This window comes from Microtus pennsylvanicus, chromosome 11, assembly GCF_037038515.1.
Source record: "Microtus pennsylvanicus isolate mMicPen1 chromosome 11, mMicPen1.hap1, whole genome shotgun sequence".
Taxonomy (NCBI): Eukaryota; Metazoa; Chordata; class Mammalia; order Rodentia; family Cricetidae; genus Microtus; species Microtus pennsylvanicus.
This window is the reverse complement of record NC_134589.1, coordinates 103,149,194-103,174,257: the sequence shown is the minus strand read 5'-3', so window position 1 is coordinate 103,174,257 and position 25,064 is coordinate 103,149,194. Positions and strand designations below refer to the sequence as shown.

At 47.1% G+C, this 25,064-nt stretch overlaps 1 protein-coding gene and 1 pseudogene across 5 annotated transcripts in view; one reads left to right on the top strand and one right to left on the bottom strand.

The window, feature by feature from the left end:
* The window catches only part of Bmerb1 (bMERB domain containing 1), a 73,106-nt gene that overhangs the window by 2,792 nt on the left and 45,250 nt on the right, over positions 1-25,064 (bottom strand). For 3 of the 5 annotated variants that reach the window (XM_075942094.1, XM_075942090.1, XM_075942092.1), the window contains 3 exons: positions 10,539-10,612; positions 1,102-1,216; positions 134-197 (listed from right to left, as the gene is read on the bottom strand). In XM_075942094.1, coding sequence (XP_075798209.1) covers positions 134-197; positions 1,102-1,216; positions 10,539-10,612 — 253 coding nt within the window. Of the gene's footprint in view, positions 1-114; positions 198-1,101; positions 1,217-10,538; positions 10,613-25,064 lie in introns of all 5 variants that reach the window. The other 2 variants (XM_075942091.1, XM_075942093.1) reach the window with 1 other exon arrangement.
* On the top strand, positions 22,543-23,079 carry LOC142859650 (ubiquitin-conjugating enzyme E2 N pseudogene; annotated as a pseudogene).

The window sequence follows — 25,064 nt, the reverse complement described above, 5'->3', positions numbered from 1 at the left end:
TACCTGCTTCCATCCCATGCTTAAGATGTGTATCTTATAAAGTGTGTCTTATGCCCCTACCCTCACTTGTTTAAAATCTCTGTCATAGGAAAGGGGGACCATGCAGGCACTCACTAGCTGAAGATTTGGTTACTTTGTCTTGAGGTTTTAACTTGATCCTCAGGAAATCAGCCATTTCCTTGTCTTCTTCCTGTTCCCTGGGAAGATGGACAAGGAAAAGAGAAGAGGAAAATAAAGTCAGCATGGAAAATGCCAATGGTGGCCAGAAAGAGGCCAAGCATGAGCTTGGGGAGTGGCGTGTAACATGTACATATGGCGTGTGACTCTGTGTTAGGTGAACCCTATCTCTAATTATATAGATGCTGACCCAGAGCTAGAGTGAGACCTCAAGACAGAAAGAAGAACACGTTCCTTGCTGGAGTTCAGTGAACTGGGAAGCATCCCTGTGCCTTCAAGCTACCCCAGACACTCTGACTCCCACAAGGGTCTAGGCCTGTCTCAGAGAGAAAGTTACCTTCGTCTTCAAGGCTACCAAGAATAAAATGGGTTTTGTGTAGCTCAGATGACTCTGGGAAAGTTCTCAGAGGACACATGATGAAGTAGCCCCCTACATGGAGAGAGACTCCGAAGGCTTTGTTCTGGGACAAAAATACCCAAGACACACAGCTGCACCCAGACCTAGCATCCTGGTTGCACAGCTCTAGAGCCAGGGGGGCTACAAGCCGAGATTGGCAGGTACAGGACAGGAAGCAGCATGAGGGGGAAAAAGGGAAAGCAAAGCACAAAGCTGGGAACTTGGGAGAAGCTGTCCTGGGGGCAGGTGTTTGTCCACTTTGACAGAAGTTTAGATGTAACCAGACGATGTGTAGGGCACTTTGTCCTCTAACGCATGACGGAATTTCTCCCTGCCTAGACTTTGAGGGATGAAATGGTGTTTCTCTTGAATAGGAAATAGGTTCTGAGGTCAGAAAGGTTTGGTGTCTGGGGAGCAATGGCAGAGGCCAAGCCTGTTAGGTAAGGCCATAGGTCCCAGGAGCAGACAATGGGTTTGCTGGGTGGTGCAGGGAGCAAAGGCTTGGGATCTGAGGGCCTAGGACCCACCTTAACCGTTCCACCTCAGCATCATCCACCAGGAAGTCTCTCTTCTGTACCAGTCTGTGAATCTTCTGGATTAGCTCATCCTCTCTCTGCTTCTGCAGCTTGGTCTTTTCTTTTTCTGGGAGGAAGAAAACAGTGGGGCAGCTATGATGGTGCTTGCTTGCAATCCCAGCATTCGAGGCTGAAGCAAGAGAATTCTGAGTTTGAAGTTAGCCTGGGACAACATGTGAGACCCTGTCTCAAGACACAACCAAACAGGCAGTGAGTGTGAACAGTGAAAGCCCTGAGTCTGCAGGGATAGGATCGGACCTGGGACTCTGCTGCTTTGTTCACTGATGAACTTGAAGAGGCTATATGACCACTCGTGTGTTTGTTTATTGTAGTCTGTGTGCTCACTCGTGTGTGCATGCACGTGGAAGCTAGTGTTCAACAATGGGGGTTGTGCTGGAGAGTTTTATGTCAAATTGACCGAGAAGAGAACCTCAGTTAAGAAAATGCCTACTTAATTAGTAATTGATGGGAAAAGGTCAAGATCATGGTGGGCGGTGCGACCCCTGGGCTGATGGTATGGGTTCTCTAAGAAAGCAGGCTGAGCAAAGCCATGAAGATCCAGCCAGTAAGCAGAATTCCTCCATGGCTTCTGCATCAGCTCCTGCCTCCAGGTTCGTGCCCTGTTTGAGTTCCTGTTCTGATTTCTTTTGGTGATGAACAATGATATAGAAGTATAAGCTAAGCAAACTCTTCCCCCCACCCCCAGCATCTTTGCTCATGGTGTTTCATCCCCCCCCAGCATCTTTGCTCACCGTGTTTCATCCCCCCCCCAGCATCTTTGCTCATGGTGTTTCATCCCCCCTCCCCAGCATCTTTGCTCATGATGTTTCATCCCCCCCAGCATCTTTGCTCACCGTGTTTCATCCCCCCCCAGCATCTTTGCTCATGGTGTTTCATCCCCCCACCAGCATCTTTGCTCACCGTGTTTCATCCCCCCCCAGCATCTTTGCTCATGGTGTTTCATCCCCCCCCCAGCATCTTTGCTCATGGTGTTTCATCCCCCCCCCAGCATCTTTGCTCACCGTGTTTCATCCCCCCACCAGCATCTTTGCTCATGGTGTTTCATCCCCCCACCAGCATCTTTGCTCACCGTGTTTCATCCCCCCCCAGCATCTTTGCTCATGGTGTTTCATCCCCCCCCCCCAGCATCTTTGCTCATGGTGTTTCATCCCCCCCCCAGCATCTTTGCTCACCGTGTTTCATCCCCCCACCAGCATCTTTGCTCATGGTGTTTCATCCCCCCCCCAGCATCTTTGCTCATGGTGTTTCATCCCCCCCCCAGCATCTTTGCTCATGGTGTTTCATCCCCCCCAGCATCTTTGCTCATGGTGTTTCATCCCCCCCCCAGCATCTTTGCTCACCGTGTTTCATCCCCCCACCAGCATCTTTGCTCACCGTGTTTCATCCCCCCACCAGCATCTTTGCTCATGATGTTTCATCCCCCCCAGCATCTTTGCTCACCGTGTTTCATCCCCCCACCAGCATCTTTGCTCATGGTGTTTCATCCCCCCCCCAGCATCTTTGCTCACCGTGTTTCATCCCCCCCCCAGCATCTTTGCTCACCGTGTTTCATCCCCCCCCAGCATCTTTGCTCATGATGTTTCATCCCCCCCACCAGCATCTTTGCTCATGGTGTTTCATCCCCCCCCAGCATCTTTGCTCATGATGTTTCATCCCCCCCCCAGCATCTTTGCTCACCGTGTTTCATCCCCCCCCCAGCATCTTTGCTCATGGTGTTTCATCCCCCCCAGCATCTTTGCTCATGGTGTTTCATCCCCCCCCAGCATCTTTGCTCATGGTGTTTCATCCCCCCCCCCAGCATCTTTGCTCATGGTGTTTTATTCCCCCCCCAGCATCTTTGCTCATGGTGTTTCATCCCCCCACCACCTTTGCTCACCGTGTTTCATCCCCCCCCCCACCATCTTTGCTCATGGTGTTTCATCCCCCACCAGCATCTTTGCTCATGGTGTTTCATCCCCCCTCCCCAGCATCTTTGCTCATGGTGTTTCATCCCCCACCAGCATCTTTGCTCATGGTGTTTCATCCCCCCTCCCCAGCATCTTTGCTCATGGTGTTTCATCCCCCCCCCAGCATCTTTGCTCATGGTGTTTCATCCCCCCCCCAGCATCTTTGCTCACCGTGTTTCATCCCCCCCCAGCATCTTTGCTCATGGTGTTTCATCCCCCCCCCCCAGCATCTTTGCTCATGGTGTTTCATCCCCCCCCAGCATCTTTGCTCATGGTGTTTCATCCCCCCTCCCCAGCATCTTTGCTCATGGTGTTTCATCCCCCCCCCCAGCATCTTTGCTCACCGTGTTTCATCCCCCCTCCCCAGCATCTTTGCTCATGGTGTTTCATCCCCCACCCCCCAGCATCTTTGCTCATGGTGTTTCATCCCCCCTCCCCAGCATCTTTGCTCATGGTGTTTCATCCCCCCCCAGCATCTTTGCTCATGATGTTTCATCCCCCCCACCAGCATCTTTGCTCACCGTGTTTCATCCCCCCCCAGCATCTTTGCTCACCGTGTTTCATCCCCCCCCAGCATCTTTGCTCACCGTGTTTCATCCCCCCCCAGCATCTTTGCTCATGGTGTTTCATCCCCCCCCAGCATCTTTGCTCATGGTGTTTCATCCCCCCCCCAGCATCTTTGCTCATGGTGTTTCATCCCCCCTCCCCAGCATCTTTGCTCATGGTGTTTTATTCCCCCCCCCAGCATTTTTGCTCATGGTGTTTCATCCCCCCACCCCCCAGCATCTTTGCTCATGGTGTTTCATCCCCCCCCAGCATCTTTGCTCATGGTGTTTCATCCCCCCCCAGCATCTTTGCTCATGGTGTTTCATCCCCCCCCCCAGCATCTTTGCTCACCGTGTTTCATCCCCCCTCCCCAGCATCTTTGCTCATGGTGTTTCATCCCCCACCCCCCAGCATCTTTGCTCACGGTGTTTCATCACAGAGCAGGAATCCGAACTAGGACGGGCCTTGTTCCCCAGGTTCTGTCTAACATTTTTGGTTTGTTTGCTTTTGGGGCGAGGGGGTGTGATGTGAGATTCCCCTCTGTATGCTGTGAATATGTTTTATTACCATTGGTTAATAAAGAAGCTGTTCTGGGCCTATGGCAGTGCAGAATAGATCAAGGTGGGAATTCCAAGCAGAGATAGAGGAGAAAAGAAAGCAGAGTCAGAGAGATGCCATGTAGCTGCTGAAGGAGAAAGATGTCTGCCCTGGAACCTTACCAGTAAACCACGAGCCTTGTGGTAAAATGCAAAATAATAGGAATGGATTAATTTAAGATGTAAGAGCTAGCCAATAAAAGCCAGAGCTAATAGGACAAGCAATGATACAATTAATATGGTTTCTGCATTATTATTTAGGTCTGGGCGGCTGAGAAATGAATGCATAGTCTCTGTCTATAGGGGTGCTGTTGGTTTTAGAGACAAGGTCCTGGTTGTCCTGGAACTCACTAGTAGATGAGGATGGCCTCAAACCCACAGAGATCTACCTGCCTCTGCCTCCCGAGTGCTGGAATTAAAGGCATGTGCCACCATGCCTGGTTTTGTTTGTGGTTTTTTTTTTAAATGTGTATGTGTGTGTTCCTGAGGATATGTGTGTGCACCATGCGCCCGAAGGTATCTGTGGAGGCCAGACATGCATGTTAATGGTCAGTCACCTTTTAAATGGTCAAATTCTTTAATGTGCCCAGAACTATGCTTATAGTCATGCTAAGTACAAATGTAATTCATTTACAGTCACAAGTTTTATTTAGCTTCCTGTATATATTTTCAAGATTAAGCCTAAAGCAAGTAACTAAAAACAAGTAAAGGTTTGTTTAACTTAATAGATAATGGTCCTCAAACTTTTCTCAGATCCGCTGAATTTGGTGTTTAGTGTTTAATGGAAAAAGCTTCCCATGGTAGAAAAAAAAAATGCCAGCTCCTATCAGCAGGGTTTCCAAAGAATATGGGACACAGATGACTCCACCTGACTGTGGTAACGCTAACCACTGGGCAAAGAACAGCCACATGCCTTACCCTCTGCCAGAGCCCTGCCCAAACTGTAGACACTTCTAGATTGACTGCCCGACTCTACCTCATCAAATTCTCCTCTACAGGAAAATTCCTCAGACCTTCTGGGTCTGGCAGCCAAAGGCTGAGGCTGCCTATGCAGCCACTGGAGATGTGATGTGGTCCTGTGTAGCCCTGTGCAGCAGCTGGAGATGTGTGGTCCTGTGTGACTGACAGCCCTGTGCAGCCGCTGGAGATGTGTGGTCCTGTGTGACTGACAGCCCTGTGCAGCCGCTGGAGATGTGTGGTCCTGTGTGACTGACAGCCCTGTGCAGCAGCTGGAGATGTGTGGTCCTGTGTGACTGACAGCCCTGTGCAGCCGCTGGAGATGTGTGGTCCTGTGTGACTGACAGCCCTGTGCAGCCGCTGGAGATGTGTGGTCCTGTGTGACTGACAGCCCTGTGCAGCCGCTGGAGATGTGTGGTCCTGTGTGACTGACAGCCCTGTGCAGCCGCTGGAGATGTGTGGTCCTGTGTGACTGACAGCCCTGTGCAGCCGCTGGAGATGTGCGGTCCTGTGTGACTGACAGCCCTGTGCAGCCGCTGGAGATGTGTGGTCCTGTGTGACTGACAGCCCTGTGCAGCCGCTGGAGATGTGCGGTCCTGTGTGACTGACAGCCCTGTGCAGCCGCTGGAGATGTGTGGTCCTGTGTGACTGACAGCCCTGTGCAGCCGCTGGAGATGTGCGGTCCTGTGCAGCCCTGTGCAGCCGCTGGAGATGTGTGGTCCTGTGTGACTGACAGCCCTGTGCAGCCGCTGGAGATGTGTGGTCCTGTGTGACTGACAGCCCTGTGCAGCCGCTGGAGATGTGTGGTCCTGTGTGACTGACAGCCCTGTGCAGCCGCTGGAGATGTGCGGTCCTGTGTGACTGACAGCCCTGTGCAGCCGCTGGAGATGTGTGGTCCTGTGTGACTGACAGCCCTGTGCAGCCGCTGGAGATGTGTGGTCCTGTGTGACTGACAGCCCTGTGCAGCCGCTGGAGATGTGCGGTCCTGTGTGACTGACAGCCCTGTGCAGCCGCTGGAGATGTGTGGTCCTGTGTGACTGACAGCCCTGTGCAGCCGCTGGAGATGTGTGGTCCTGTGTGACTGACAGCCCTGTGCAGCCGCTGGAGATGTGTGGTCCTGTGTGACTGACAGCCCTGTGCAGCAGCTGGAGATGTGTGGTCCTGTGTGACTGACAGCCCTGTGCAGCCGCTGGAGATGTGTGGTCCTGTGTGACTGACAGCCAAAGACCAAGACCTCTGCCTCCTAATGAAGGCATCAAGATCACTGTCTAGGTAGCGGGTAAGACTCTCTCATTTTAATTGCTACATAGACCATTTGGATTATACTTCCTCCTGCTATAATTCATTCTTTTCAGATCTCTGATGGTGTTGATGGCTAACTATAGCTTTGTCAGTTTGGCAGTGGCAAGTACCAGCTCCTCTCTGCATGGCTGCATCTGCCTGGTCAGTTTATTTCCTTTGTAAAATCTGGCCTCACTTTTCTAGAGCCACTAGGTTTCCTGCTAAGAAAGACAGACACAGAAACAGCTTCCCTTGGTGACTGACTTCACTCTGAAAGAGATAAATTCACAAAACAGGTTTCAACATAATCTTTACTATTATTTAAAGGAACTTGCTTTGCAATGACTACTCTGAGTAGTCAATCACTTGTGTCTCCTGGTAATTGATTAAATGGAAAAAGAAAAGTTTTGATGTTTATTTAAGTGGTGTGTGAGGGTCTAAGAAAGTAATTTTGTTTGTTTGTTTGATCGGTTGGTTGGTTTTTCAAGACAGGGTTTCTCTGTGTAGCTATGACTATTTTGGAACTTGCTTTGTAGATCAGGTTGGCCTTGAACTCACATAGATCCATCTGCTTCTGCCTCCCAAATGCTGGAACTAAAGTTGTGCACCACCACCATCTGGCTTGAAGAAGGTTATCTTACGGTGTGTAAATGTGAGTTGTAAAGGAAGTGATTTAAGATATGTAAAAAATGAGAAATGTTTCAGATTTTTTCTCTCATTATGCTGTTGTTATATTAAGACTTCAAAAGTTCAGAGTTTTAACAATAACCAATGGAGTTCTTATAAGAACTGTCCTTAGTAAAGCACTGACTAAAGCTCTCATTGTGTTGAAAACATCTCTGTCTATTCTATGTATTCAACCATCTGGACAGAGGAAAAAGTGTTCATGCTTTTAATCCAGAATTATTTTTTGGGTTCTCAAGCTTTTTCTATGACTCAAAAGTGTGAGTCAACTGCTTTTTCTACAATGTGAATTTCAGAACAGATTACTGACAGTAATAATACTAACATAGCTAAAACTGTTACCTCTTTTTGTAAAATTAAAAATTTCCTCTAAGTTTGAGGAAGTCATAAGACTTGGATCTACCTGTCACAGGTCAAACAGACTCCAGACAAGTACTCTGTTAATCAACAGCTCAGGTTTCCCCACTTGCCTATTCCTGAAGATGGGATCTCTCTCTCTCTCTCTCTCTCTCTCTCTCTCTCTCTCTCTCTCTCTCTCTCTCTCTCTCTCTCTCGACTTCCCCCAGCTCCAATTACCAAGAACAGAGGTCTGGAAATTTTAAATGAACACCTAAGATAAAAATTTCCCTTGCTGGGGAGTGGTGGCACACATATTTAATCCTAGCACTTGGGAGGCAGACAGCCTGGTCTGTGAAGTGAATTCCAGGACAGCCGGAACATAGAGAAACCCTGTCTTGGAAAAAAAAAAATTCCCCTAAACTCCTTAACTTTCCCTTCAGTTCCTAGTCTATATCTATCCCAACAGATTTCCAAGGAACTGCTCCAAAGCTTCCTGTAATGGGTCAGCACCAGGGTTCCTTGGCACCTATGTCCAGATAGGTCCAAAGCAGCCTGCACTTCACTAGTCCCCGGTGATCTCACAGAACCTGAGCAACAAGCAAAACAGATATTCCTCAGCCTACACTCCTCTCTCCCTTCCCATCCTCTGACATATTCCAGCCTTCCCGGACCCACAACAATGCCTTAATTTCAGCAGGAAGTAGTTACAGAAGAGATTGTCACCTCTTATCATCAACAAAAGGCTGGAATGGTAGGTTTCCAAGACACTCAGGACAAATGGCTGACTGAGGTGTCTTAGCATTAAAGCAGATGCTGGCTGCCAGGTTCCCCCAGCATCACAGGTTATGGAGTCCTGGCTCCTCCCAGCACTTCTCACCCCCACCCCTCCCCTAATCCTCTCCAGCCCATGGGTTTTGCTTCTCTTCCCCCAGTTTCTCCTTTTCTATATAACTAGGTCATTTTGGCTTTGCCTGCTCTCTTGGCTCTTTTAGTTCCTGTGGGCTTTCTTGGTCCTCTTGACCCCTCTCTCCTCTCTTTTCTCTTCTTCTCTTGCTCTTCCCCCATCTCGAGATCCTCCTCTCATGGCCTGGTCTATTCTGCTGACCATGTTCAGCCTGGACTCTTCCAGATGCCTCTGGCTGTTCTCTCCCTCATATCTACAACAAAAACCTTCTCTCAAATACACCTCGGAACGGTTATGTCCTTATTTCCATTCACTTTGCATAAGAAGTCCACCTCATCTATTGTACCACACACCCTGGTCCTTAATGCTCCTACATGCTTGCTTCTACTTTTTATTTCCTCAGCTAGGACCACCATTTATCCTCCCTAAACTGGTTTCCCTGGCCCATAGCTTCTGTCTCCCCTTCACTGTCTGTGCTGGGGTGGTCTCCTCGCCCTCTCTGCCCAGCTGGGTGTATTCCTTGACTACTTTGAGCATCCAGTGTTTTGCTATAGATTGTCATAGAGCTCTTGTAAGTTGCTTGTTTGGTTAGTTTGAAATAGGCAGCCCTCATACTCATGATACTTATGCAGCAGCTTTTCTAAGTCCTGACATTATTATTATTTAAATATGACCCTGAATATCCTCTTATATATATTAAATCACTTCCAGACTGCCTGTAATATGGGACATGTACAGATAGTCAGTAAGCGCTTGTTATATGCACCAGCCATGCCAACTAGTTCCAAGTTTTAGGAGAATAAATCAAGTAAAACACTTGCCAAGGTCAAGTTCTTGACGCTGAAGCTGTGTCTATTAATAGTCCTCCCTTAGCACTGCCAAACTCCTACACATGCTGTCAGAGACATGAACTGAGACAGATGCATGATCCAGTCAACAGCTGTGATGTTAGTCTTAGAATCAACTGAAAGGAGAGCTGCCTAAACAACCATGAGGGGTTCTCTTAATCAGGTTACTGGAAGTGGCAAGACTGACATCAAATGTGATTGGCACCTTCTCGTTACAGCACAGATAAAAGTTGCGAGAAAGAAAACTTTGGTTTTTGCCTATTATTTATCAGTGTTTGTGAAGTCATCTACCTGCTTCCTGCTGCTGTGGCTGTTACATTCCTTTGCAGATCTCAGAACCAGATTCTTTGACAACGACTGACTCTACAGTAATCTGCCAGGCCCTCAGGGACATATTGGGACCACTGAGGCAAGACTGAGCAGCAACTGGCCTCTCAGCCTCTCCAGTGTGCAGAGACCAGAGACTATCACGTAAGCCAACCTAATTTAAAAATCCCCTTTAAATACATATTCAACCTATGGGCTCTGTTCCTCCAGAGAATCCTGACTAATATAACAGGCATCTGAATGGTTATTCCTTTGAGAAGCAGAAGGCCCATGGGGCACCTAACCCAGAGTGTTTTGGGGAGGACAAGGGATCAGATAATCAACATTGTTGACAACTGATGTAGATTTAACCCCATTATGAAGCTTATGACCGCTCCACTCTCCCTGTTTCCACACATTAGAAACATGGCAGTGATGGGTCTGAGCCAAAGTATACATTCACCTTGGGAATAATTCGACTTGAGCAGCTTTATCGTATTTTTGAAGTGCTGAGGTTCAGAACCTGGTCCCTGCACATACTAGGAAAGTAATCTGCCATTGAACTGTTCCTCTTAGTCCCTCAGGAGATTGATGTTAGGTATATGACTCTTCCACATTCAGAGAAAGAAAAATTGAGTCTTGGGGGGAAAAAAGTGGCTTGCTTAAGGTCAAAGGTGACCCTGTCTGACATAAACTAATGCTTACCTTGTTTGTTTGAGGTGTGGTCTCAGTCAGTAGCCCAGGCTGGTTTTGAATGAGTGGGCCATCTTCCTGCCTCCTGCCTCCCAAGTGCTTAAATTATGGGTGTGTGCCACCATACCCTACATAGACTTGTGTTTAAATCATGGAGCCGCCACTAGGAAAAGAGACAACAACCTCACTCCTCCCAATCCCGTGAATACAGAGGGCAGGTGAGGAGCCCTAGGCAGTGGCTAAGAAAGGGTGCAGTCACTCACATTACCTGGGATAGCGACCAAGTTCTGCAACTCCTGCTTCAGGTCCATGATGTCCTTGCAGAGCTGAATGTCATCCATCCTGTGGGGGAGGGGGCACCACAGGAGACGTTACTTCAGAAAACACACCTTGGCATCACCCTGGTGTGAACCCAGGAGGCTGGTGAGAGTGGTGCCCCTTCCACGGGCTATGCCAACTGCTTAACTTGGTTGAAGGAGCCTGTTTCTGGGTAAGTCTGGGTAGTCACCGCTCTTTTCCTTGCTGTGACAAAGTACCTCCCAAGAATTAACTTAGGGGGAGGGGATGGTTATTTAGGACAATAGTTCTGGGGGCTACAGTCTACCATTGGAAGGAAGGCAGGGGACCAGATGGGTCTGTAGCCACATGAGTCTGGAAGCTCCTTTTATACAGTCCAGGCCAGGAAACAGAGCACTTGGATAGGAACCTGGCATATAGAACCCTCTGCCCCCACAGCTAGCCAGACCCCACATCCTTGAAATCGTAGAACCTTCCACAACAGTGCCACCGTGTTTGGCCAGAAGCGTGACCCCCAGCCCCTTGTTTTTGTATGGTGTATTTATCTCTCACTACCGTGAGGCCTCTGAGCTTCTTCCTGCTAAGGTCTTTAACACGTGTAACGATTATACCCACCAGTGACTGATCACAAATGTCTGTGTTTTTCACCCCACTCCTAGCATCCAAGATCCCAGGACCAGGGTAGGGATCCCAGGCTTTAGTCTACACCTCTTGATGCCAGAGGCAGGCCAGGAATTTTTCAAGACTTGGCTTAGAACATTCTAGCAGGCTACCTTGAATGAGCCAGGGCTTGCCAGAAGGACACAGACTGCCTACTGCCTGTTGGTTTGTAACCTTAGTAGTTCCCTAGACCTTAGCACAACTGACTCCATGATGGAAGTACCTTTCAGGCCATAAAACTCATCATGTAGATAGCACCACCTGAAAAAATGTAAAAAAAACCTGTGAGGTGAAACAAACCCTTTCCCCTCCAAGCTGCTTTTGATCACAGGGTTTATCACAGCAATAGATATCCTAACTAACATCGAGCGAGACTAAACACATGCCCACATTCATACAGCAGAGCTGTTTGGCTTGAAGAAATGCACTGAGCATGTGAGACCTTTGATATGTGAGATAATAGGATGTCATTTAGGGTCCTGATAGTTAATACTGTCAATCTAGAATTACCTAGGAGACAACCCTCTGAGCATTCCTTCAGCCAAACCTGACAACCTGGGTTCAATAACCAGGACATGTAGAAACAATCCGGGCCTCCCACATCAATCATCAAACAGGAAGATGCCCCCACAGACTTGCCCATAGGTCACTCAGATGGAGACATTTCCTCAGTTGAGGTTCCTTTTGTAGATAACTCTAACTTGTGTCAAGTTGATATAAAAACTAGCTAGCACACTAGAGTGTAAGCATCAGTGTTATCCCTGGAGTGCGGATGAGCCCACAAGTCTCCAGAGAGCCCTGGCTCCCATCATGCTGGGGAGCAAGGTACAGAGAGCAAAGAGAAGCCCCTGGAACATCCTGGAAGGCCTGGCTATCAGTTATCTCCATTGATGTATCCTGGGTTGTAACCAGATCTTTCCTGGATGAGACACTTATTCCCAAAAAGAACTTCAGAACCCCTTGAGAACAACTTACTTTTTTGTTCAAGAATATTCTAGACTGAGTTTTGATTCTTTTGTGTGTATGTGGTGTATATGAACTTTAATTTACCTTTTATTTTACATGTATGCATGTTTGCATCATGCCTGCTTGTATGTCTATTTACCATATGTGTGCCTGGTGCACACGGAGGCCCAAAGAGGACATTGGATTCCTTGGTACTGGAGTTACAAATAGTTGTGAGCTGCCATGTGGGTGTCACCGGGTTCTCTGGAAGAGCAGTCAGTGCTCTTAATCACAGAACCCCCTCCCCCTCCCCATCTGGCAATCCTCATTAGCAGCTCTATGCTTCAAATGTGCCCTCCACAACTTGTGTTAAGATTAAACAGTCATTGAAATTTGTTTGTCTTATGAGAGAGGTGATTCAGTCAGGAGAGCATGACACTTTTGAAGGCTGAGGTGTTCCCTGACCTGGGAAAAGAGGGACTACATTAGTTTTGAGAAAGGGTCTCTCACTGAACCTGGAACTCACTGATTGGGTTAGATTGGCTGGCCCGTAAACCCTCAAACCCCCCTGTCTGCACCTTCCCTGCACTGGAATTACAGGCCTGCAATGCTGGCTTTTTCATGTAGTGGCTTGGTGACTGAACTCAGGATTTTATGGTTACATGGCAAGCAATCTGCTGACTAAGCCATTCCCAGCCCCTTCTCTGTAGTTTTTTATTTTCATTTTTACAATAAATTCTTTTTATTTAATTTTTAAATTTGTAGTATTACTACTATTACAACAACAACAACTACTACTACTACTACTAATAAATGTGTGAGTATACATGTATAGTATTAGAGATGGAATCCAGGGCCTTGGTCAAACTAGATAAATGATTTCCCATTGGGCTACCTGACCCACCCAGCACCTTTCTAGATAACTTTGAAAGGTTGTACATTTTAATTGCATGGGTCACTCCTTTCTTTGGAGACCATATAACTACAGTTGCCTCAGAAGACCCTCCTCCATTCCCTGTCCTCTTCTGTCTCACCTTTAGCCTGTGAGCTGTGGGACCACATCTTCCCAATCTGTGACCAAACCTTTCCTAAGTCAGAGCACCTTTGCCTCTCAAACTAATTCCTGTGTAGCCTTCAAAACAGTCCAGGGCCTCCTTCTGGAACCTTCCCTATGCTCCCAGGCTGGTTCAGTTCCTTTCCTTTCATGGTATCCCAGCTTTTGTGTTCCCCAAACAGAATGTGCCCTCCTTAAAGGGACTTGACTTCTGTTTCCTGCATGGCACACCTCAGTCAATATGTGATCTTTTTAAGAAAGCAAGCAAGCAGGTGGACATAGAGAAGAGCACACATTCCTAGATTCCATCAAAACAAGACTTAGAGCTTCCAATGCAAGTAGAAAATCTCAAATCCCATGAGCGAGACACCAGGAGGTCTCGACATCTATCGAAGGTGCTAAGTCTTTTGAGAGAAACCCAGTTAAACACTGGTAGTTTGGGTGATGCAGCTTTGCATTTTGTCAATGGCCTCCCCCGCCCTCCCATGGCCCATCACCTGCCAAGACTTACTGCCAATGCTGTCTCCCTTCCACACCCTCTATCCCTACTCCCAAAATTTACTCGTCTCTCACACTGACACCAACAAAAGCTAACACAGAGCTGACAATGTCCTGCCAGCCTGTCTCTGGTCCCAGCACCGCCTAGTGCAATGCTTACTGCCTGTAAGGGCACACATTCTAGTTCTCACTCTGTCAACCAAGTTCATACAGCTGGCACGATTCTAGAGAAGATAAGCTGGAACAGTTGCCGCTGGAACACTGCATGCAGATGTCACCCAGATAGCTTCCCCCGTCTTTGTTCCATTTTTGTGGCCCAGAATCAGGCCAGGTGTGGTCACATACCCACCCAGGCATATCTCTGAGAATTTGAGGCTAGTCTGGTCTACATAGTGAGTTCCAAGACAGCAAGAACTACACAGATGGATCCTGTCTCTAAAATCAAGATAAATAAATACCTAAGTGGGTAAATGAATCAACACCCCAGGAGTAAGCCTGGGAGCTGGGTTTTCTTGGCAGGGTTTGGAGATACTTCAGTCCCATTCTGCATTTTCTATTATCATTCAAAACCTCTTCACTGTGTGAAAAATACTTTTGACATAGGTAATAAAATACTTTCCCCAATTTTTTGGGGGGGTCATGTAGCCTAGGCTTTTATAGCTGAGGCTGGCCTTGAACTCCTGACCCTCCTGCTTCTATCTCTCAAGTGCTGAGACTGTGAGGAGAGTAGCCAGGCCCAGTTCTGTCTTGTATAATATGTAAGTGAAACATTTGGTAGAGAGTCATGCTATTTTTAAAAATTGATTTGTATCACACAAATCCCAAGTAAAATAATTTGGTGGGCTTGGGCTGGGCATGGCAAAGGGATGGAGGAAAGTAATCTCAGCTGCAGAATGGCAGATGTCCTGTCCCCTCCCACGCCCAGAGGATCCCCCTCTGAAGCCCTCAGCTGTCTCCAGCCACCTCCTGCAAGTCTCATCAGAGCTGCTGCACCAGCAGATGTAGCAGTTTATGGGGCATGAGGTCCTTGTGCTCACAGACAAGCACTAGAGGAACCAGAAATGTTAAATACAAAGGGTGTCGCTTCAAAGGGAGAGAGGCTGGGAGTGGAGGTGACTTTAGCCTGGTGATGTTTGCACTACCTGTGTGGCTGAGAGCACATCAGATCCTCCTCAGACCCTTTATATGAATTCAGTTTTCTTAATCTATGAGTTCTTCAAGAGTCTGACCGCAAGTTGTTTTTATATTTAGGAAGGTGCCACATGCACTTTACAAAGAGTTTTGATGATCATGTCTTAAGCTTTACTGTGTACGTGGGTTTGAGCTAATTATCACCTGGGAGTTTCCCCCAATCGTAATGTGCTATGAATGACGTGGGGTCAGACTCGTGAAGTCTGAACCAACACCTACTACTGAGTCATGCGGAACTGGACCGGCTTCTTCTCTCTGACTGACTGTTCTTATCTCTGTGACATGAGGGGAATATGGAAAGGGTTTGAGAGAAGATAGTAGGAGGAGCTGGAGGAAGGAAACGATGGGGAAAGTGATTTAATTCTATTTCAACTAAAATGTATTTTGGGGACTAGAGAGACGTCTCGGCTTTTAAGAGCACATGATGCTCTTGCAAGGGACCTGGGTCCAGTTCCCAGCACCCACACACTGAGTATAATAGGAAGGGCCTTGGTCCTTCCTCAGAGTAAGGTGTCTTGTCCTCTCTGGAGAGTGGATGGGGGGAGTGAAGGTATGGGAGGAGATGAGGGAGTGGGAACTGGGATTGGTATATAAAATGAAAAAAGGTAGCTTGTTTTCTTTTTAAAAAATAAAATAAAATTTAAAAAGACCTTTTTTTAAAGAGGGAGATTGGACACACAAGAGAGAGGTGAAAGATGGATTTAAAGAGGTAAAGTGAGGACTTGGGGAAGGAGCTGCAAGCTGTGAGAGCCAGCCATGATGAGCTAAATGTGAACAGATTGCCCAAAGGAAGTTCTTTTTTTTTTTTAAAGATTTTTTTATTATGTACACAGAGTTCAGTCTCCATGCCTGCAGGCCAGAAGAGAACACCAGATCTCATTACAGATGGTTGTGAGCCACCATGTGGTTGCTGGGAATTGAACTCAGGACCTTTGGAAGAGCAGTCAGTGCTCTTAACCTCTGAGCCATCTCTCCAGCCCCAAGGAAGTTCTCTTTTTCCAACCATTATCACCTGCCAGTGGAGGACTCAGCCATAGATAAGTAGGAGGCCTGAGTCTCAGTAGTTTACCCTGAAGCAATACCTGGTTGCAGGAAGAACCACAAACTGAGATTACCTGAGCACCACCCAAGAACAGACCATCCAAAGGAAATGCCTAATGATCGCTGAAGACAGGATCACCTGCCAGCACACACCCACCAGGACACCCCTAGACAAATGTCAGCCAATCAGGGGTCCTGAACCTCAGAAATCCCTCACCCCCAAATATAAAAACCCAACTCTAACTGAGCTTTCAGTTTATTCTAATACGCTAGACATGCAGAGTGTGTAAACTTGCATAAAATAATGGCTCTTTGCTTTTACATAAGGGACTCGATATTCTTGTTGACTTTTGGGGGACTTTGCAGATTTGGGCATAACACAAGCCAAGGAAAGCAAGTGTTGTGAGATGCTATTCTGAGTATAATGGCCATTGCTGTCTTCTCTCTTTTTATCTGTGTGTTGTGTGTATGTGTGTGTGTGCACGTGCATGCGTGCACACATGCGTGTGGTGTGTGTGTGTGTGTGTGTGCACACACAGGCATGTGTATGCATGTTTGGAGGAGCTCCATGTTTATACATATGTGGAGCCCAGAAAGGTTGGGTATTTGGCTCAATTGCTTCCCACCTCCATTGCTGAGACAGTTCTTACAGAATCTAGAGATGGCGGCCAGCGAGCCTAGGAATCTGTGTGGTTCTGTTCGCTGGGGTTGGGGTTATAGGTGCTTGTCTCCATGACCAGCTTTTACGTGGGTGCTGGAATCTGAACTCTGGTGGCCACAGCAAGCGTTTTATCCACTGAGTAATCCACTATGACCATTTTAATCAGGGCAACTGAGTCAACCTGTAAATGTCCCTCAGAATGGAGCCCTTTGGGATTCCCCCATAATAGGGTGGGAGGAAGGTCTACCTGAGATCCTGCCCACTGTCTCCAGCAGCACCTCCCAGCTGTACCTAATCTGCCTGGATACTGGTGGTCTCAGGTGGTGCTGGAATGCATGGCGTACATGGAAGGTTACCTGAAGAGACCCAGCTATGCCACCCTGAGTTGAGTGGTCATCCATGCCAGGGGGAAACTTTTCAGGGGTAAGTAACCCCTCACCCTTGCTCCTGAAAAACAGGCCTAATAAGTTTGTTGATTCACCAAGATAGCTTAGTAAAATAGTTTCTTTGGTCAGCTGGGCACTGTCTGGGGTGGGTAAATGTTTGGTCATGCCCCCCCCCCCGAAAAGTTCACACAATAGCAAAACCCAGAGCTGCAGAAGGCAGGAAAGGCTCTTTCTTGTCCAGGAGCCTCAGCTAAGAGAGGCATCGACTGTGAACCAGGGCGGTGATTGTCAAGACTTCTGGCCTCCAAAACTGTAGAGAGAACAAATGGTCATTGCCTAAGACTGGGTCTCTATGCCTGGTCCTACAGCCCACCGAGAACTGGAGCAGCACTGTCCATTCCTGGAGCCTAGGCATGCCCTCCCCTGCACAAAGAGCCATGCTGCTCACACCCACTGACCCCAGAGCAGCTTGAGATGGGACAGTCTGACACCTGGAGAAGCAGGAAGCTGAGAACTCACCCACTCACAAAATCTTCACTGAAAGCCAGTACTGAGCTTGGCCATATATCTGGGGTCCTGAACATTGCCACTAATGCTGAAAACAATGAGTGTAAATGGCTCAATACTGGTGGCCCTTGTTGAGATCAGCATCCAATAAGAGACTGTGGAACTCATATCAGACTTACAAACACAGACACAGCTTCTGAGAAGAGGATCAGGTGCTGGGGAGATGGTTCAGTTAATAAAATGCTTGTCCCACAAGCGTGAGGACTTGAGTTTCATCCCTAGTACACATGTAAAATGTCAGGCTTGGTAGCAGGTACCTGTAACCCCAGAATGTGGAAGTGGGGACAGGAGAATCTCTGGGGCTTGATGACTAGCCATTCTAGTCAAATTGGTGAGCTTAAGGCCAAGGAGAGACCCTGCCTCAAAGGAGGTGGACACTGTTCCTAATGTGGATGTTCTCTGACCTCCACATGCACTAACTCACATGTGGAAGCACACATACACATATAAACACACTAATAGATACTTCTGGCCTCCACATGTACATACACACATGTACACCTGCGTATATATGAACACACACATACACAGAGTCACAGTGGTAAGACAGAAGGGCACAGATGGGGAAGGTGGCTTCCTGCAGCAAGAGGAAGTTCACTGCAGCCGCTGTGATAAAACACTGGGCAGTTTATAAACAATAAGGCTAAAAGCCCAGCCTACATTCAGAATGGGTCTTCATATCTCAGTCACCCACAGAAACTCCCTTATGGACATGCCAAGAGGTGTGTCTCCTAGGTGACTCTAGATTCTGTCAAGTTGACATTGTAGATTAACCAATTCCTATTTAATCATCAAAAGTCCAAGCTTTAATGCCTCCCCTATTCCCCCAGAGACTCCCAACCCATCCCTGGATGCACCCAGTTAAGACCATAATGCTGTAGGAAATCATACAGCCAATAGCCTTTAAGTTAGCCACTCACTGGGGCGTGGCCTCTTCTACCATTTATGCCGATGTAAAGCATGCATCTGGCCTCTTTTCTGGCGCAGGATTCGGTTTCTGTTCTCCGTTCCAGCAGAGGATTCTGATCTGTGAGTCTACCCCTAAATACATAACTCTATTATTCTCAATTCTGAGCTAGTGTGGGATTTCTTTTAAGCATCCTTCTTCACCAAAGAGGAAACAAGACGTGGAATATGGAAGAGAGGTAGTGCCATGTAATAGAATGTAGAAGAATATAAATGGGTTAATTTAAGTTATAAGAACTAGCTAGGAACAAGCCTAAGTTATAGGCCGAGCTTTCATAATTAATAAGAAGTCTCCATGTCAGTATTTAGGAGCTGTCTGACAGGACAGAAAAAGACCTGTTACACAATTCCATTGACCCAACACTCTTGTGAAAACTGATCCATTTAGTTGGAGAAATACAGCCCCTTGGCCATAAACTATATGTTCTATTTTTTTATATAAAATGTTCATTGGAGTTTTACTTGCTTGTATGTCTGTGTGAAGCTGTCAGAAGCCCAGGAGCTAGAGTTACAGACAAGTGTGAGTTGCCCTGTGGGTGCTGGGAATTGAATCCCAGTTCTCTGGAAGAGCAGTCAGTGCTCTCAACCACAGAACCGTCTCTCCAGTCCCAAATTGTACATTCTTAAGTGGCTAAGAGAAAATTTTACACTAATTTTACCAAAAATGTTAAAAGTTGAGGAAACTGTTTGTAAACTATACACAAAGGAGGCAGAAAGCATATACAGTCGGTGGAGTCACAGAGCTACAGCGGGCTGGCACCCTGCCCCAGGGTAACTGCTCTGTGATGCTTAAAACATTGCACCCTGTCTCCTCCTGGCTCCTTCATTTCCTTAGAGCTAAGTGGTACAGCGAGCTGGTTAATTGTTTATGTAAATTTTATTTTATGTGATGTCCTTATTAAATGCCTGTATTGATTTTTGTGAATTTCCATCTTTATACAAGTCTTTTACCTATCATGTTTTTTTTTTTGTTTTTGTGAATTTGAATCTGTGTATGCATGTGAAGTCCAGGGGGAACCTTGGGTATTCTTCCTCATATACCAACCACCTTATATTCTGAAACAGGCTCTCGCGTTGACCTGGAGCTTACTGATTAAATTAAGCTGGATGACTGGTAAGTCTCCTCTTGTCTCGACCTCCCAGGGCTAGAATTATAGACATACCACCACCAGTACAACCAGCACCAGCACCACCACCACCACGCACCCCCTGTTTTATGTCAATTCTGGAGATTAACCTGAGGTCCTCGTGTTTCTGCACCAGACATGTCACTGTGTACCATGTATGTGCATGCCTGAAGCTGGTGTGTACACATGGGTGTATATTATTTTACCATATAACCAGGCTATAATCAATTTGTGCTTTCTACTGCTATAAGATCTGAGCTGCTTCTGATTTTGTTTTGAGTTTTATGAACACTGTGGAGTCTTCCATCTGTTGCTCGTCTGTGAGAATTTTTTTTAAAGATTTATTTATTAATTATGTATACAGTGTTCTGCCTGTGTGCATACCTGCACCCCAGAAGAGGGCACCAGATCTCATTACAGATGGTTGTGAGCCACCATGTGGTTGCTGGGAATTGAACTCAGGACCTTTGGAAGAACAGTCAGTGTTCTTAACCGCTGAGCCATCTCTCCAGCCCGTCTGTGAGAATTTTTGTAGGGTAATTATCTCCCCATTTCTTTCCTCCCTTTGTGATATAACAAGACCGGCTTAACAACAAAATCAACTGGGTGTGGGACACAGTGCAGTGGTAGAGCACTTACCTAGCATGTTCAGGATCCTGGTTCAAAGACTGGAGAGATGGTTTATGGGTGGAAAAGAGGGTCTTACTAAGTTACCAGGCTGGCCTCCAGCTCACACTGTCCTCTTGCCTCTGCCTCCCAAGTGCTGAAACAACAGGTGTGCACCAGTGCACTCAGCTCCTGGACTACTTTTGTGGCTCAGGAATTGACCACAAAAGGGATTAACCCTTCAGTCTTGTGCAGGCTTAGGCAGTCATCCTACCTGGATCACAGCTCCAGGCCTGAAACAGGTTATGGTAACCTGGAGTTACCTGACCCTTGCTTGACCATGAAGCTGGAACACCAAGGGCTTGTTAGGTAAAACATATTTCTCTCTTTGCCCCACCCAAATCCATCCCACAATCCCCTGTTGCAGAAAATTTGTTTATACTGTGAAGATGTATCTCTGTGATTGGTTTAATAAAGAGCTGAACAGCCAATAGCTAGACAGGAGAGAAGAGGTGGGACTTCTGGTCAGAGAGAGGAACTGGGGATGAATCTAGGTCACACAGTTGGTAATAGAAACTAGATCTGGTTCAGTGGTTAAGAGCCCTGACTGCTCTTCCAGGGGATCTGGATTCAATTCCCAGCACCCACACGACAACTCACAACTGTCTATAATTTTAGTTCCAGGGGACCCAACATCAATGTACATAAAATAAAATAAATTAATTAAAAAAGAAACTAGACCTAAAGCCATTGAGAAGTTCAAGGATTGAGACCAATGATTTGTCCCTACCCTCACTCCCAGAGAGCTGATCGTTATACCACTATCATCTGTTTTATTAGAAGCCATGCAAGCTTGAGCAAGTAACTTAATCTCTCTGTGCTCCAGGTTCTCATGTATAAGATGAGTTTGTGACATCATCTGCCTCTAGAAGTATCTTAGTTAGGGTTTCTATTCCTATGAAGAGATACCATGACCACAAAAACTCTTAAATAAAACATTTAATTAAGGTGACTAGTTTACAGTTTCAGAGGTTCCGCCCATTATCATCATGACAGGGAGCATGGCTGCGTGCAGGCAGACGTGGTGCTGGAGCTGAGAGTGCTGCACTTTGACCAGAAGGCAGCAGGAAGTCAACTGACTGTCCCACTGAGTGAAGCTTGAGAAAGGAGACCTCAAAGCCCACCCAACAGTGACACTTCCTCTAACAAGGCCACAGCTAGCTCCTAACAATGCCACTCCCTTTGGGGGTCATTTTCTTTCAAACCCCCACAAGATTTGTGATGAAGATTAATACACCAATGCACAGAGAATCTTCCTCGAGCATGGCTGCCATCTACAGTGTGTCCACCTTCTGCCCCTCTTGGGATCTCTGCTGGTTCCTAAGACTTGAGCTCTTCCTCAAACCTCATGTTCCTAAATGAAGTGGTTCTGGGGAAATACTAGAGGCCAGGATCTCACTCCTGAGATGTACCCTTCGGTCTATCATTTTCCTTGCCTGATGCCATTAAAAGCTGCCACCACCTGGAGCAAGCTGAGAGGCAGCCCACACATCTTTTATGAAAATCCAACTAGCAGGTGCAAAGTGGAGATAAGCGGCTCAGCCCACTGGGAGGCTGAGGGTACCTCAGATAAACAGCAGGAGCAGGGAGGGATATAAGACAGAGAGCTGCGCCAGGCAGCCAAGGGCTGTTTAGTTATTAGAAGTCAATGATGCGATTAATCCCTGGCTGGGATGAAGGGAAAGAGAATGTGCCTGAGGTTGTAGCAGCAGACAGGATAGGAGAGATGTGCATGTCCTGGAGAGAACAGCCCCAGCCATTAGCCCCCAGCTACCTGTTGACTGCTGTATGGAGGTCCTCTGAGACCTAGGGGCTCCCTGACTTCTTAGAGGGAAAGTTCATAAAGATCAACAAACCTCAGCAAAGAGATCTCAAAATGGCATTTTGTAGGATCAAAGCCATAGGACAAGCTAAAGGGAAGATACAGAGAAGACATATTGGGTGCTCAGATTGGGAAACACACACCACTGGGGCACCTTTATGATCAGGTTATGCATCTGATCATGGCCTATGAACCTGACTGTGGTGTATAACTTGACTGCATGGACCTGGCTGTCTTGATATACCCTGTTAGGAAGCACTTGATGTGTGCCAGGGCCCAGGAAGATTAAAAAATACCACTATTGTGAGTGTCATATTTATTTTTCCTGTTAGGACAAAATAGCTGGCAAAACAAAACAAAACAAAAGAGTAGAGGGTCCTGGAGAGAGGCGAGCGGAGCCGGAGACGAGAGCAGAGGCCGAACTCAGGTTCTGACAAGATGGCCGGGCTGCCCTGCAGGATCATCAAGGAAACCCAGCGTTTGCTGGCAGAACCAGTTCCTGTCATTAAAGCAGAACCAGAGGAGAGCAATCCCATTATTTTCATGTGGCCATCGCTGGCCCCCAGGATTCCCCCTTTGAGGGAGGGACTTTTAAACTTGAACTATTCCTTCCAGAGGAATACCCAATGGCAGCACCTAAAGTACATTTCAGGACCAAAATTTATCATCCTAATGTAGACAAGTTGGGAAGAATATGTTTACATATTTTGAAAGATAAGCGGTCCCCAGCACTGCAGATTCATTCGCACAGTTCTGCTGTCAATCCAGGCTCTGTTAAGTGCTCCTAATCCAGATGATCCATTGGCAAATGATGTAGCCTAGCAGTGGAAGACCAATGAAGCCCACGCCATAGAAAGAGCGAGAGCATGGACTAGGCTGTATGCCATGAATAATATTTAAGTCTATCAGATCATCAAGTGTACATCACTTCTCCTGTTCTGTTTTCATTTAATGGGCACAGTCTTAGAAACATTGCAGAATAAAAGCCCAGGCACCGTCATCTTTGCACACTAGCAGATCTGTGTCTGTCCTGATTCACTGTAGGAAAGCACGAGCAGAGGCTAGAAGTGTCATCCGGGTTGTTGTGAAGTGTTTAAAAGCAGTGACTGCTTGGATTCATTTCCCCATCGTGGTTTAAGTACAAAGCACTGTGAATGAAGGCAGTTGTCAGGGTTAGCTGCCAGCGGTATGGGTCTTTTTATTTTATTTTTTAGGGGGAAAGTTTTATTTTAATTTTATGGTTTCCTTTCTCCCTCCCCCTCTTATGGGATCTAATTGCAGTGGTTAAATGCAGCTAATCAGTTTTTTAGAATATGCTCTCTAGCCAAGTCTAACTTTAGACCCTGTATATGGACAAGCTTGATTGTCTGAACCAAAATGGGAACATTAAATAAACATCACATCCCTCACTAATAACACTGTGACTTTGCTGTCAAGTGTAGATTCTCTGCCCCATTCCCCCCCAAAAGAAGAAGAAAAGCTTGTGACTATTTTGTATGGCTTATCTGGAAACGTCTGTAAATATTATATTTTAGTAAAATATTTTTTGTTATTCTAAAAAAAAAAGAGTAGAGGATCTTATGCAGGCTCACTGTCTGTGGGTGCAGCCTGTTATAGTGGAGAAGGCTTGGTAGCAGGATCATCACACTATGATCTATAAGTCCCAAAGCATCACTCTGTATCCTGGATCTAGAATGTCCCCCACAGGCCTACGTGTTAAAGGCATAGTTCCAAGATGGTACTCTTAGAAGGCAGTGAGGACTTCTAAGAGGTGGGACCTAGTGAGAGGAAGACCATGGGGGGAATTCTTTAGCAGAAGATTTTGGGACCCCCATCTCTCCTTTCCAGGGTATTCTGCTTCTTCCAGGCTCACAACAATGAGACCAACTGATTACAAACCTGAAACGGTGAGCCCAGAGAGTCCTCTCGGTTTATGAATAAATTATCCCAGGTATTTGTTGGCATAACAGAAAGCTGCCAACAGTTTCTGTTCAAAGAAAGGACACTGTCCAATATGACTTGTGTCTGCTCTGAGCCCTCAACTCAACACATGGTGGGCGAAGGGGTTTATTGTAGTAGATAAGACAGAGAGTTCAGCAGAGGTATCTGGAAGGGTCCAGACTGAACCAGGCCATGGGGGCAGGAAGAAGAATGAGAGAAGAGAGAGGGCAAGAGAGGGGACCTGGAGCCAGGAGCAGAGGACAAAGGGAGCACATGGCCAAGTTGTATAGAAAAGAAGAAGCTGGGGAAAGGGAAGCAAAGCCCGGCCCATAGGCTGGAGAGGTTTAGGGTAGGGGGTGGTGGTGAGCCATGCTGGAAGGAGCCAGCACTCTGTAGCTGGTGATGCTGGGAGAACCTGGCAGTTAGCAGCTGTTTTGATGGGGCCCAGCAGTGAGCAGGCATGTGGTACGAGGAGGTGGGCGGGAAATGTTGATAAGAAGGATGTGATGAGCATTGGTCACAGCTCAGAGACTTGGGTCGGTGCTGGTTGGTGAGGAGGTGGCTCCTCCCTGGGCTGACTGGAAGTGCGGTTTCTGAGAATCTAGGAGTGGCTGGTAGCACTCAGCTAAAGAACTAGGAGTGTTGGTGAGCAACCCTGGGCAGGTATGGGGCAGAAGCCTAACACACTCAGAAGACATCAGGTGGCTGTAGCTAAGGTCTGAAAATATCAGAGTGCTGTAGATGAGAAAGAAGCTGTCCCCAGACTCCTTTTGAGAGCCCATGGGTGCTGGCACTCAGAGAACAGGCAGGGAGGGCTCTGTAGTGCAATACATGGTTTAGGAACTGAGTGAGCCTTGTCCCAGGTTTATTGGGGACCTGACAAAGATGGTGAAGCAAAACAAACCTGGTATGGGCATGCAGGCATCCAAGCAGGAGCTGAACTCTGCTCTGGAGGGGCTGAACAATCCAGGG